Raw genomic sequence first — 13,638 nt, 5'->3', positions numbered from 1 at the left:
TGAGGGAGAAAAGTGAAGCATGATAGCTATCTTGAAGTATTATTAGGTAAAAGAGGGATTAGGTGTTTTCTGCTTGGCTTGACAGGGCAGAACTAAGAGCTATTGTTAGAAATGGCAAAGAGGGAAATTTAGACTGGAAGTCTATTCAAAAGCGGAATGGGCTTCTTTGGAAGCAAGTTGTGTTTCCCTTCATCTTTTTATTAAAAGGCTAGATGAATGCTTGTTAGATATGTTGTAGAGGAGATTTCATTTAGGTACAGTATGGTTGGAATAAATGTATAGGTAGTTTTCTAATTTAATGTATATTGTCTTCCTCTTTGGTCTATGAACTTGGATACATATCAGCTCTGGGAGGTAGATACTATTATTATCCCCATTTTGCAGGCAGAAGCCAAATGACTAGGCCAGGGTCAAACAGCTAATTATTGCCTGAGGTAGGATGTGAGCTTCTGGTCTTAACTCCAGGTTCAGTACTTTCATCCAGTTTGCAGCTTAGCATGATGAATATTGATTAAAATATATAATGATATAGAGGCAGAAATAATGTTAGGTCATAGGACCCTTTATAAATAATATTTCAGATTATTATCATTATTATTTTTAGGAATAGGAGGCATGTAAATAACCAAGCAAATATATGATACAGGCCACATAAAGGAAAGTTGATCTCTGAGGAGAAGTTACTGACAGCTGAGAAGACTAGGAAAGGCTTCCCATGGAAGAAACCAGGAAAACCAGGAAGGAGTCTTGTCAACTTAGGCTCTAGATGAAGACAAACAGAAGAGTTTCTATTTTATCCTATAGGTGATTAGAGGGCCACTAGAATTCACTGAGCAGGGGAATAATTTGGTCTAACCTGTGATTAAGGAAAATCACTTTGGTAGCTCTAAAGGGGTTGGATTTGGAGAAGGGAATTGAGGTACAGAGACCATTGATGAGGCATAAGGTTATGCATGCCTGAATTAAGGTTGTAGCTGTTTGAATAGTGATAAAGGAATGGATGAGAGAGATGTTCTAGAGGTAGAGACAAGATTGGATGACTAATTAGTTATGGTGTATAATGAACAATATTCACGTTATAAACTTAGGAGACTAGAAGGATGGTAATGTCCTGGGTAGAAATAGGGAATTTTGACAGAGGAGTAGGTTTTTGGGAGAAAATATTGAATTATTTTGAACAAGTTTCATTTGAAATTTCTATAAGAGATATAGTTTGAATTAGCCAGTGGAAATTGGGTGATGGGACTGGCGCTGGATATCAAGGTCTGGGAGTCATCTGCATAGAAATAACTGATGATGCCATGTAAGCCAAAAAAGTCACTGAAAGAGTAGGTATGTGGCACAGTGGATAGAGCACCAGACCTGAAGTCATGAAGACTCACCTTTCTAAGTTCAAATTTGACCTCAGATACTTAGAAGCTGTGTTACCCATAGCAAGTCACTTAACTCTGCCTCAGTTCTTAATTTGGAAAATTAGCTAGAAAAGGAAATGGCAAACCACTCTAGTATCTCTGCTAACAAAACTGGAAATGGGGTCATGAGCAGTCTAATATGACTAAAATGACTGAACACCAACAACAAAGAAAAGAGGACACTGTACAGAGCCTTGGGACAGAGCCATAATTAAGAGGTGCAGAATAAATGATGAACCATCAAAGCAGGCTGAGAAGGAATGGTTGGACAGGTAGGAGAAATATAGGAGCAAACTAAAACTTAGAGAAGAAAGACCACCCAGGAAAATAAGCTAGTCAGCAGTGTTGAATGTGCAGAGAGGGTCAAAAAGGATGAAGACTGAGAAAAGACCATATGACTTGGCAATTAAGATATTAATAACTTCAAAAAGAGCAGTTTCAATTGAATAATGAAGTTGGAAGCCAGGTTGTAAAGGGTTAAGAACTGAATAAGAAAGGAAGGGGAGGCAGTGAGTATAGTCAGCTTTTTCTAAGACTTTTGCTCTGTAAAGGAGTTGTATAGGACAATAGCCTGAGGAGCTGATGGGGTGTGATGAGCATTTTCAGGTTAGGGGATGGTGGGTATAATTGAAGACCGCAAGTAATGAAGTGGTAAACGGGAAAATCAAAAGCTAATTATCTAGCATTTATATGGCTTTTTAAATTTGCAAATTGACTTTATCATATCATTTGATTAGAAAGAACTGATTGGGAAAGGAGCAATCTTTGGGAATAAAGTAAGAGGATAGGATCAGAGACGTACTTATGGAAAGTGGAGCATCATGTCAGTGGCTTTTAAGATGAATAGAAGGGGAGAAAAGAGAACTCATGGTGCAAGGCCTCAATTTTCTTGCTAAATTTAAAGTGAGGTTCTCAGTTGAAAAGGCAGGAAGAAGGGTAGACCTGTTAGGCTTGAGAAGAAAAGAGAACATTTGGAACAACATCTCTGGGTTGTGCAGTAGGGAAAGTTAAACAGATTTGTTTTGTGCAGTGAGTGGGCCCAGTTGAGATTAGGTAACATAAACATGTAATTGACTCAGCTCTGATGTGTGACTTCCTCATTCTTGGATCAGCATCAGTGGGAGTAGGAGCAATGGAGGTAGATGATGTGAGTTATCCAGGCCTGTAGTTGGACAAGGCATGAATGGTGATAGAACAAGATGGCAGGGGATTCAAGAATAGAGGACAGTGTCAAGTTGAACTCTCCACTGATTTATGATTGGGAAGGGAAGAAAGAAAAGTCAGCATTTCTGTCAGCTTGAGAGCATACCGAGGGATAGAGGAATTAGAGACACATCTTGTAAAGTGTAATACCAGAAGATGGACACCATTTGGTCTTACTCATAAATGCATACTTAAGTATTTCGATATACTTTCAGAAAATCTGCTCGATTCTCTTCATTCTATCCAAACTATCTGTTTTCAAAATCACAATTTCTTCAAGTTTTAGTAGGCAATTTTATGATTTTCCATGGCTTAAGCATTTGTCACTTGGTAGCCAACTATTTTATGTTGAGCCTTTCCACACTAACTAGGCAGGGCCATTGTCAGTTGTACTTGAAGCCTTTCTGGCTTTCTAAGAACTACCATGAACTTAGGCCATTTGACATGCTAGGGTTACCACCTTACAAGAATGAGATTTTGGAGTGAGAATCAAGTGAAGGACATGCTTTAGAATTGCCACCAGCATCCAACCTCCCTGCCCACTTTTTACATACTATGCTTATAGGGCTTTGTTAGAGTCAGCATTTTACCTTTCTCGTTTCAATAGAGACATTTGGAAGGTGATGGTTAGAAATGTTGCATACACTGTCAGATGTAGGTATCACATAAGTAGATTTTACTCAACTGTATTTTCTTTGTTACCAAGGAAGTCAAAGAGTGTTTATTGAGCATTTCTTGTGTACCAGGCACTAAACTAAGTGTTGGAGGATACAAAGTTATGAAATTGCCTACTAAAACTTGAAGAAATTGTGATTTTCAGTCATTTATTCTTTCTCTTTTATAGTGTAGCATTTTCAAAGGGCCATTAAATTATTACTTTAGTATAACTGATTGTATGAATTGCAAAGAGGCAAATATAGGCTTAATATAAAGCAAAACTTCTCATCTCTTAAACTTATTCAAAAGGGAATGGGCTAACTCTAGGTATTAGGTTCCCGCTTGCCTGAGGCCATTTCTTAGTTAAATCCTTAGTAGATAGAGCATGGGCCTATGGTCAGAAGACTTGAGTTTAAATCTGGCCTCAGACACTTAATGACCTTGTGATCCTAGGCAGGTCACTTAACTGCTGTTTGCCTCAATTTCCACATTTATAAAATGGGGGTATTAATAGCACCTACTTTAGAGTTATCGTAGCAATCAGATGAGATAATATTTGTAAAAACACTTAACACAATGGCTGATACATAGTAGGTACTGTATAAATGCTTATTCCCTTTCTCTCTAACCCCACTTCTCTTCTCTTGGAGGCCATATAACCCTTTATAGGCTATGTTGTGCTTTGTCTAAGTGTGTCCTAAGTAGTCAGTGTGAAAAGTTGAATTATGTGTATTCCCAGTTTGTTATTAACTATTTTGATGCTTAAAATCTGTAAAACTATCTGTTTTAAAGTTGATAGGTCTCTTACATGAGAATATACTTTACTTTAACCATCTTATAGGTGTAGCTACCACTGGCAAGTTCCAGAATGTAGCAAACATACTATGTTGAGTTAGAGTTAGTGGTCCTACATTCAAGCCTTGGCTCTGACATTTATCACCCCCTGGACAGTGTTCTTATTTGTATAAAGGGGGCAATAATATCTTATGTATCTATTTGCCTCATGGATTTATTATAAGGAAAACATTTTGTAAGAACTGTATAAATGGGAGTTATTATTGTGACATCATTAATAATAAAATATATATCTTAAAGGTAAATATGCTCATTAATTATACAGTTGGTAGGAAAAGTGGTGGATTATACTATTTATTGCTAGCTAAGTTAATCACAATTTTATATATACATATATATTCAGGCTTTGTGAAAGAGACCCCTATCAGCTATACCAACGATTGGAACAACAAGCAAGAGAATATGTGCTGGAAATGAAGGTTCGACTCCTCAGACATTTGTCCCTGGGATCTAAAGTTAAAGCAACATCAACAATACAAGGCCCACCACAGGCACATCAATTCATCTCACTTCTACTTGAGGAATATAGTGCACTCTGTCAGGCAGCACGCACAATCAGCTCCTTCCTTGTCACTCTGGTAAGTGGAAAAAATTGATTAGTGATTTAAAACAACCACCTTGGATGCTTTTCATGTTTTCTTGCAGCATTTCCTTGCTATTTTAAACATGATAGGGAGAAAAATCTAGTTTATGTGCACTTATATGCAAGAAACTTGTCTAGCTGTTCTTAAACTAGTTCCTTTCAATAGGTAAGAATGTATATTAATTTTGACTAGCACTTTGAATCCCCCATACCCAGTCCTGAGGTTTTTTTACTTGCTTGATAGAAGAGATCAAGGATGATTGTTCAAGTAATGCTTGATGAAAATAGAGTTTTGGTTGCCAGATGATCTCATGGCCCTTGGGTAAATCATAATGAGAAATAAGGATTGGTCAACAGATGTACTGGTTACCACTTAATTGGAAGACACAGAGTTTCTCTGACTTTATAAAGGCCTATAAATTGAAAATCTAGTTTGTTAAAATAGGGAAATGGAACACTTATTTCTATCAAATTCAATCAAATTTAAGCATGTTAGAAATCTAAGTTTTAATCAATCTGAAATTTTAAAGGCAGTCCTAAAGTCATACCTATGAATTTGCTTGGACAAAATAGGGAATAGACCTGGATATCTGCTGAAGCACCCCAGTACCTATAGTGTTTACATCTTCAAGTACCCTATATTTATCCTTCCTTCTTCATTTTTCTGTCTTTTGACACCAACTACTTCTATCCCAGCTTTTCCCCCATCAAAAATTCTCTCTCTCTCTGTCTCTCTCTCTCTCTCACTCACACACACACACACACACACACACACACACACACACACACACGTTATACTTTGAAGAGTGCCTCTAAAGTTTCATGACACTGGGGTTGGAAAAGTTTTCCAAGGCAGAGGTCACCAACCTCAAATCCCAGTTTTGCTACTTACTACCCGAATGATGTATTAAAAGTCATTTAATGTCTTGGCCTTGGTTTTCTCAATTATAAAATGAAGGGATTGGACTAGATAACCTCTAAGGTCCTTCCAGAGGGAAATATGTACTCTGAGCCCAATCTGATCAACTCTAAATTTCATATAAAACCTGAAAAGATCTTGAGTCCCTACACTTGACTTAACCATCTCTGCTCTGTGGTAGCATTAAAACTGTCATGGACTGATTGCTAAGGTGGAGGTGAATGGCTATATATCTTTGTTTTTGAACTCATCTCAAGCTGTGACCCCTGATATTAATAGGTAAAGTGTGTCAATAAAGTGAATTTAAACATATTTTCAAAGTATTTTATTTAAAAAACATGAACAAAAATTTCTGACACTTTTAATAGAGAATTTATGTAGTTCTACTAAATTCACATTTATTGGCTCTCTACCATCACAAGCAGGAGCAATTTTGTTGGACCAAGGAGCCCTTCACAACCTGGCTCCAAATGATTTTTCCATACTCATTATACCTTTGTTTGTTTGTTTGGTTTTTTTTGGTGGGGCAATGAGGGTTAAGTGACTTGCTCAGGGTAACACAGCTAGTAAGTGTCAAGTGTCTGAGGCTAGATTTGAACTCAGGTCCTTTTGAATCCATGGTGGGTGCTTTATCCACTGCGCCACCTAGATGCCCCCAGCAATTTTCAATAAAAGTTTGATGAACACTTATCCTAAAGTATTTTATATCAGATAACTAATACTTTCCCTGAACTTCATAAAATACTTCATTTAAGAAGCTTTTATTGTTTATTTCTAAAGGTTATTTTAAAACTAAAATATAATCATCTTATAAAAATGAGTAAATTTATATTTAAGTATGTTTATGATAGGTGTCATACCATTGAGAAAGTAAATAGATATTATATAGAATCCCTAATCTTTACAATCTTCCTGAAGTATGTTCATGATCACAGCCAGCAATTAACCTGCAGAGGGTAGAGTTGGTGTTTTGGTTTGGTTTTGTAATTTCAGTTGCTTTCATGTCACTTGCCTCCTCTCAAGTTGTCTTGTTTGCATGATAAATCCATGATTATCAGAGGAAGCCTTAGAGATGTAGAGCATAAATGGGGGGGGGAGCATTTTTATTTTTATTAGTCCAATTAAAACATTTTTCTCCCCAGAGTAATGTAATTAATAAACCCTGAAATAGCAAAAACATTTTCATCACTCTTCTGACATAGGCAAAATCGCATTACTGTGGCTGTAATACCAATTTATCCTATGCCCTGGAATAAGTCATTTACCCTTTCTGGCTCCTTCCTCACCTTTAAGAGGAGACTGTTGGAGACCTCTAAGAATCATGATTCTGTCACAAGACTAGAGGATAAATGATAGCAGTTCATTAATCATACATAAGTGGCTAAATATTTCTCTTTGTCTATAGGTGGCAAAAGATTTCTCTATCTCAGTGGACAGATCATAATAGTACTTGTATCATTATAAAATGATCTGTTGAAGTAGATATTTTGCCTATGTGTCCCACCTGCCAACTCAACCTTTCTTAAAGCAAATTTATTATTATCCCCCAAACCTGCTCCTTTTCTTGGCCTACCTTTTTGTTAGTGGTACCACTATTTACCCAGTCACACATTTGAAACCTTATTTCTTTTTTTTGGGGGGGGGTGTCAGGCAATTGGGGTTAAGTGACTTGCCTAGGGTCACACAGCTAGTAAGTGTTAAGTGTCTGAGGTCAGATTTGAACTCTGATCCTCCTGACTCCAGGGCCGGTGCTCTATCCACTGCACCACCTAGCTGCCCCAAACCTTAGTTATCTTTGACTCCTCCTCTTCTCCCACCTCTTATAGCAAATCAGTTACAACTTCTATTTCAGCCTAAGTAATATTTCATAAATCTATATTTATTTCCACTGTTGCCACCTTGATCTAGACCCTTATTCCTGGATGCACAGACTATTGTCATAATTTTCTTTTAGGTATTTTCTTTTCTACTCTTATCTCTCCCCCATCTGTACCTCATACCACTGACAAAATAATCTTTTTCTTGTCCTTTTTCAGTTCAAAGCTCTTTTGTTTGTTGAGCCCTTCCTTATTCACTTCCAAAAGAGGGTAAACCTCTTTTGCATGGCATCTCATTCCTTTACAATCTGGTACCACTCTTCCTTTATGTCCATCTATCTATATCCTGTATTCTCCCTCCACATACTCTATATTCAGGCTGTATTGGATTGTTAGCCAACTTTCAAATAAGCCATACCCTCAATATTTATGGAATTATTTTAAAATCCCACTCAAAGGTCACTTCCTCCAAATGAATAGGTTGACATGAACCAAGTAATGGGGCTGTGAATTCTTAAGGTGCCTTTGGAAAATAGGAAATAGTTTAACTTATTTTATAGTTTACATTGTAAGAGGTAAGTAAGTCAAAGCAACAGAACTGAGCTGAAATCGAGCTTTTCATAGATCTTCTTTCTTGGCACCCAGTAGCAATTTTCTTCATTTCCTTTCACTCTCTTGTACTTCAAATATCCTAAACAGCTGATCTGTCAGACTATTTACCTGAACCAGCAATACCTATAAAGGGGTTGAGGGAGGTAGGGTCGGAACTTAGGAAAATACTAGACCTAACAGTTTTTTCTAATGAGCTCAAAGTATTTCTTTTCTTTTGCCAATTCACTAAATTGAAGTTGGATTTTTAACTTCATAGAGTTACACCAGGGAATTTATTTCTAATTGTACACTTGTTAAAAACAAACTTCATGATATGGATAAATGGGTTGATTTTTATTCCATCTGATTGGGTTTTGTTCTGATGTTTAATTTCATCTTTTAAAAATTAACTTGGGGGCAGCTAGGTGGTGCAGTGGATAAAGCACTGGCCCTGGATTCAGGAGTACCTGAGTTTGAATCCAGCCTCAGACACTTGTTACTTACTAGCTGTGTGACACTGGGCAAGTCACTTAACCCTCATTGCCCTGTGAAAAATAAAAAATAAAAAAACTAACTTGAGGGGGCAGTTAGGTGGCGCATTGCATAAACACCGGCCATGGATTCAGAAGGACCTGAGTTCAAATCCGGCCTCAGGCACTTGACACTTACTGGCTGTGTGACCCTGAACAAGTCACTTAACCCTCATCTCCCCCTCCCCCCCAATTAACTTGAAAATATCTAAGTTAGCTTCAGTATCCTCTGATGTCATGATTGTTTTGAGAAAGTTCCCCAAATAGCTTTTTGAGGTCCTTCGAACTCTAGAAATCTGATATTATGAATATCCTACCTGAAAAATCAAGCTTTTTCTTCATTAGAAAATGAAGGAATTAATACATAAGAAATTAATCTTTGTCTTCATTGGGGATGTTTGTAACTTTTTTTTTTTATTATGGACCCCATTTGACAGTCTGATGGATTCCTCAGAGTTTGTTTTTATTTTTTATCTTTTAGTGAGGCAATTGGGGTTAAGTGACTTGCCCAGGGTCACGCAGCTAGTAAATGTTAAATGTCTGAGGCCGGATTTGAACTCAGGTGCTCCTGAATCCAGGGCCAGTGCTCTATCCACTGCGCCATCTAGCTGCCCCTAGAGTTTGTTTTTAAATGAATAAAATAAAATTCATAGCATTACAAAGGAAACTAATTACATTGAAATACAGTTAGCAAGCGGGGCAGCTAGATGGCGCAGTGGATAGAGTATCCTATCACTTAACCCCAATTGCCTCACTAAAAAAAAAGAAAGAAATACAGTTAGCAAAAACAACTTTTTTTAAAGTTCTCAGGCTCCAGGTTAAGAATCCTTGCTCTGTCTACCTCTGTAACCCCTTCCTAATTTCCCCTTTGCATCATGAGCATTACTGCTAGTCCGTTTGGAAGTGATTTATAAAATGGGGATAATAAAACTTATTCTATATATTTCATAAGGTTGTTTTGAAGAAAGCATTTTTAAACTATAAGGTGCTAAATAAATGAGATGGTAATATTTTTATCTCTTCCTTCTCTGCCTTCTCTTTGGTCCTCTTTTATCTAGTCTATCACCATATCATTATGTCTCCTAGTTCTTCCTGTGAAACATCTTTCTTTTCCTCTGTTCTTTTTTATAGCCACCAGCCTAGGCTACTTACCCCTTAGCAACCATATTAGCTGGTCTTACTGCTTGCAGGCTTTTACCTCAAACTAATCATAGACCTGGATAGAGCCCCGGAGGTCATGTAGTGTAGTCCATACTTGTATAGCAATCTCTATAACATCCCTCTTATATGTAGTAGCACTTCAGATACTTGAATTGAAAACAGCTGATGGGTCCTACAGAATCTTCAGGATAAATTTACCCAGGTCCTTTAATAGATCCTTGTATGGGCTGGTTTTCTTCTCTCATTCCTTTTTCCTTCCTAAAAATCATAGTTTCTGAGGTCTAGATAAGAGTTTTTCTGTTATACCATAATGGCTCACATGTCTATGTACTTTAAAGTTTGCAAGGGGCAGCTAGGTGGCGCAGTGGATAGAGCACTGGCCCTGGATTCAGGAGCACCTGAATTCAAATCCGGCCTCAGACACTTAACACTTACTAGCTGTGTGACCCTGGGCAAGTCACATAACCCCAATTGCCCAGCAAAAAAAATTAATTTCCAAAAAAATTAATTAATTAATTAAAGTTTGCAAAGCACTTTCAGTAAGTCCCTTCAAATATGCCATATAAATATGATTATCCCCTTTTCACAGATGAAATAAAATTTTGAGTTGTTAGTGAAAATCCTTCTTTTAAAAACATGATACACTGAAAAGGGCCTTAAATTTTGAGTCAGAGGCCCCGGATTCAAATCCTGGTTCTTTAACCACTGTGACCTTGGGTAAGTCGACTCATCTATAAAATGATGCCATTGAATTAGACTGATTCTAAGGTCCCTTCTAACTCTAAAGTCTCTGATTCTATGATCCATTATTTATTCAAAGTTCTCTGCAATGAGAACAATCTTCTGGGGGAGAAAAATTGTGTATTATCATTCTCCTGAATGCACAAAATGGCTTTGTTACTACTGTATTGAATTTACACTCTGAGCATTAGCTTCAATGTCCAGTATCAATTTACCACCTTTATTTTTAAAAATTTAGTATTTTGTTTTCCCCCAATTACATGTAAAAACAGTTTTCAACATTTGTTTTAAAAATTGAGTACCAAATTCTTTCCCTTCTTCCCCACTCCCCTCATTGAGAAGGAAAGCAATTTGATACAGGTTATACTTATGTAGTCATGTAAAACATATTTCTATATTAGTCATGTTTTAAAAAGTAAAAATAGACCAGAATAAAAACCTAAGAAAAATAAAGAAAATAAAAATAAGTATGCTTGTCTGTATTCAGACTCCATCAGTTCTTTCTGTGGGGATAAATAGCATTTTTCATAATAAGTCCTTCAGAGCTGTCTTGGATCACTATATTGCTGGGAATAGCTAAATCATTCACAGTTGATTGTATTACTGTTAACTGTATACAGTATTTTCCTGGTTTTACTCATTTACTTTAGCACCTTCATTTTTAAGAAATCACCTCAAAGCTTGTCTCCCACACTGAAGCACAACTAATTACTCTTTACCTCATAATTTACTCAGGTCCATATCTTCCACAATTGTGTCTGACAACATTAATTTCATTTCTCCTTCCTTCTTTAAACTTTCTGATGAAGCATTCCCAAATAATTTTACCAGCTTCATTTCCATTCAGCAAGCCTTTATTAAGTATAAGGGATTAGAGCAGGTGAATAATAAAAAATTAATAACTCTACAATCTCTTTTTTGTAGATCTTATAATCATTTTTGAAAAGTATTTGAAGCATACTTTATTTTGGCAGGGGGTATGGGAGACAAGAATTCCCTCTGACCATGTAGATAACAACTGCTGTACATCCTACTCTCAGAGCTTTACCTGGGATACTAAGAAGGTAATGGCTTGCCCAGGGCTGCATAGTCAGCCCTGGTAGAATTTGCCAAGTGTAGAATTCAGCCTAGGTCTTTCTGACTCATGGGTCAGATTCCTCTCCATTACTGCCATCTTTTTTCTTACATCGCTAAAGTGGACTAGGAGAAAATATAAATAGAAAAAAATTACTTGAATTAGAGAAGTAGGAAATCTGGAAATGCTTCATTAGGAAGTAGTACCTGAGTTATGCTAGGAAGAGGATTTCTGCAGGCAGGGATGTTGATCAGGTATACTCCTAGCATAGAAAACAGCCTGCACATAAGTACATAGAGATAGGGGTAAGCAGGAGGAGATTGAACAGCCAGTAATCATGTGCTCCTGAAATTTTTTTTGCGGGGCAATGAGGCTTAGGTGACTTGCCCAGGGTCACACAGCTAGTAAGTGTCAAGTGTCTGAGATCGGATTTGAACTCAGGTCCTCCTGAATCCAGGGCCGGTGCTCTATCCACTGTACCACCTAGCTGCCCCACTCCTGAAATTTAGAGAAAGCTCTAAGGAGTTGTATATAACAACACTGGAAAAGTAAGTGGGAGCCAGATTGTGAAGGACATTAAATGCTTCTTACCCTTTGACAGGAGGGAGCACCTAAAGATTTTAGAGTCATGGAATGGCATTATAATGACTACTCTAGTAGCTATGTAAGGATGGATTTTTACATTCTAGAAAGGGCACCAGTCAGAGGCTATTTTAATGCTCCAGATAAGGTATTGAAAGCAACACTCATTCTGGATCATAGGACCTTTGTTTAGATCCTCTCTCTCTATGTGTGACCTTGGAAAGTCATTTAATCTACCTGGGTGTTAATTTCATTGTCTTTACAATGATGTTGTTAGTCTAGTTAATCTCTGAAATCCCTTGTGGATCTAGATCTTTAAGCCTGTGAGATAGAGTAATGGTAATGTGAGTTGCATGGAGATGATGTATGCAAGAGATGTTTTCAAGGTAAAATCAGTAAAATTTAACAACTTACTGCATATGGGAGCTGAAAAAGAGGGGAAGGTCAAATATGACTCCAATGTTTCAAGCCTAGGTAACTGGGAAGATATTGGTGCCATTAATTTTATAATATAGAAGTTGAAAGGCATAATTAATTTGTGGGAGAAGGTGATGATTTCTGTTTTGGAAATTTGAATTTAGGGGCTGGCAGAAAATTTGGGTAAAGGTGTTTAATAGGCAGTCAGAAATGCACAGGAGAAATCTGTAGAGGGGGGAGGGTGGATATATAAATGCCTATCCACCCTGTAAAAGGTTCCCAAGAAAGAATGTAGAGAGAAAAGAGAATAGGATTAATTACAGAGGCTTGGGGAACATCCACATTTTCCACATGTGAAGAGAAAGGTAGACCAGCAAAGGAGAATGAGTAGAATGGTTAGAGAAGTAGGAGATGAACCAAGCCCTGTGGTACAATAGAAAGTGTTGCTACATTACAGTCAGAGGACCTGGATTTGAATCTCATTTCTGCCACTGTCACCATCTAGCTGCCTACTATAGTTAGCATCTACAGCACCCTGATGGTTACCAAGCACTATGTAAAATTTATCTTCTCGCATCCTCCTAACAGTTCTATGAGATGGGTCCTATTAACTCTATTTGACAGAGGAGGAAGCCGAGGTTGATAGAAGTTACATGATTTATTTAGAATCACACAGCCAGGAAGTGTCTGAAGCAGGATTCAAAAACACATCCTCCCAGCTCCAAGTCCAGCTCTACGCATTTTGCTACCCAGCAGCACCCTAGGTAAACTTTATAGTCTTTTCACCACTTCTTTTATGATCCTTTGAGCTGGATCAAAGATTCCACAGGCAGAAAGTGCATCAGGAGAGGAAGAATTGTCAGCAGTGTAAAACACTGCAAAAATGTCAAGGGAGATAAAAAAAATGAGAAGAGACCTCTAGATGATTTGGCAATGTAGATGTCATTGGTGACTGCAGAAGGTAGTTTAGTAACTAGAGTAGTGAGAACTGAAGGAATGGTAAGGAGGTCGAAATAGCAAGCACAGATTATTTGTGAAAATTTAGCAATGAAGCTTAAGAGAGAAGGCCAATAGTTTGATTTGGGGAAAAGATCA

The 13,638-nt window shown here is 37.4% G+C and overlaps 1 protein-coding gene across 3 annotated transcripts in view; it reads left to right on the top strand.

Annotated features, from left to right (window-relative positions):
• FAM193A (family with sequence similarity 193 member A) overlaps positions 1-13,638 on the top strand; it is a 203,630-nt gene that overhangs the window by 110,831 nt on the left and 79,161 nt on the right. For all 3 annotated transcript variants that reach the window (XR_006353604.1, XM_043971749.1, XM_043971748.1), the window contains exon 6: positions 4,471-4,705. Coding sequence is in view for 2 of the 3 variants with exons in the window: in XM_043971749.1 (XP_043827684.1) it covers positions 4,471-4,705 (235 nt within the window). In the remaining variant the exon portion in view is untranslated. The remainder of the gene's footprint in view (positions 1-4,470; positions 4,706-13,638) is intronic.

This window comes from Dromiciops gliroides, chromosome 6 (assembly GCF_019393635.1).
Source record: "Dromiciops gliroides isolate mDroGli1 chromosome 6, mDroGli1.pri, whole genome shotgun sequence".
Lineage (NCBI taxonomy): Eukaryota > Metazoa > Chordata > Mammalia > Microbiotheria > Microbiotheriidae > Dromiciops > Dromiciops gliroides.
This window is presented reverse-complemented; position numbering and strand designations above follow the sequence as displayed.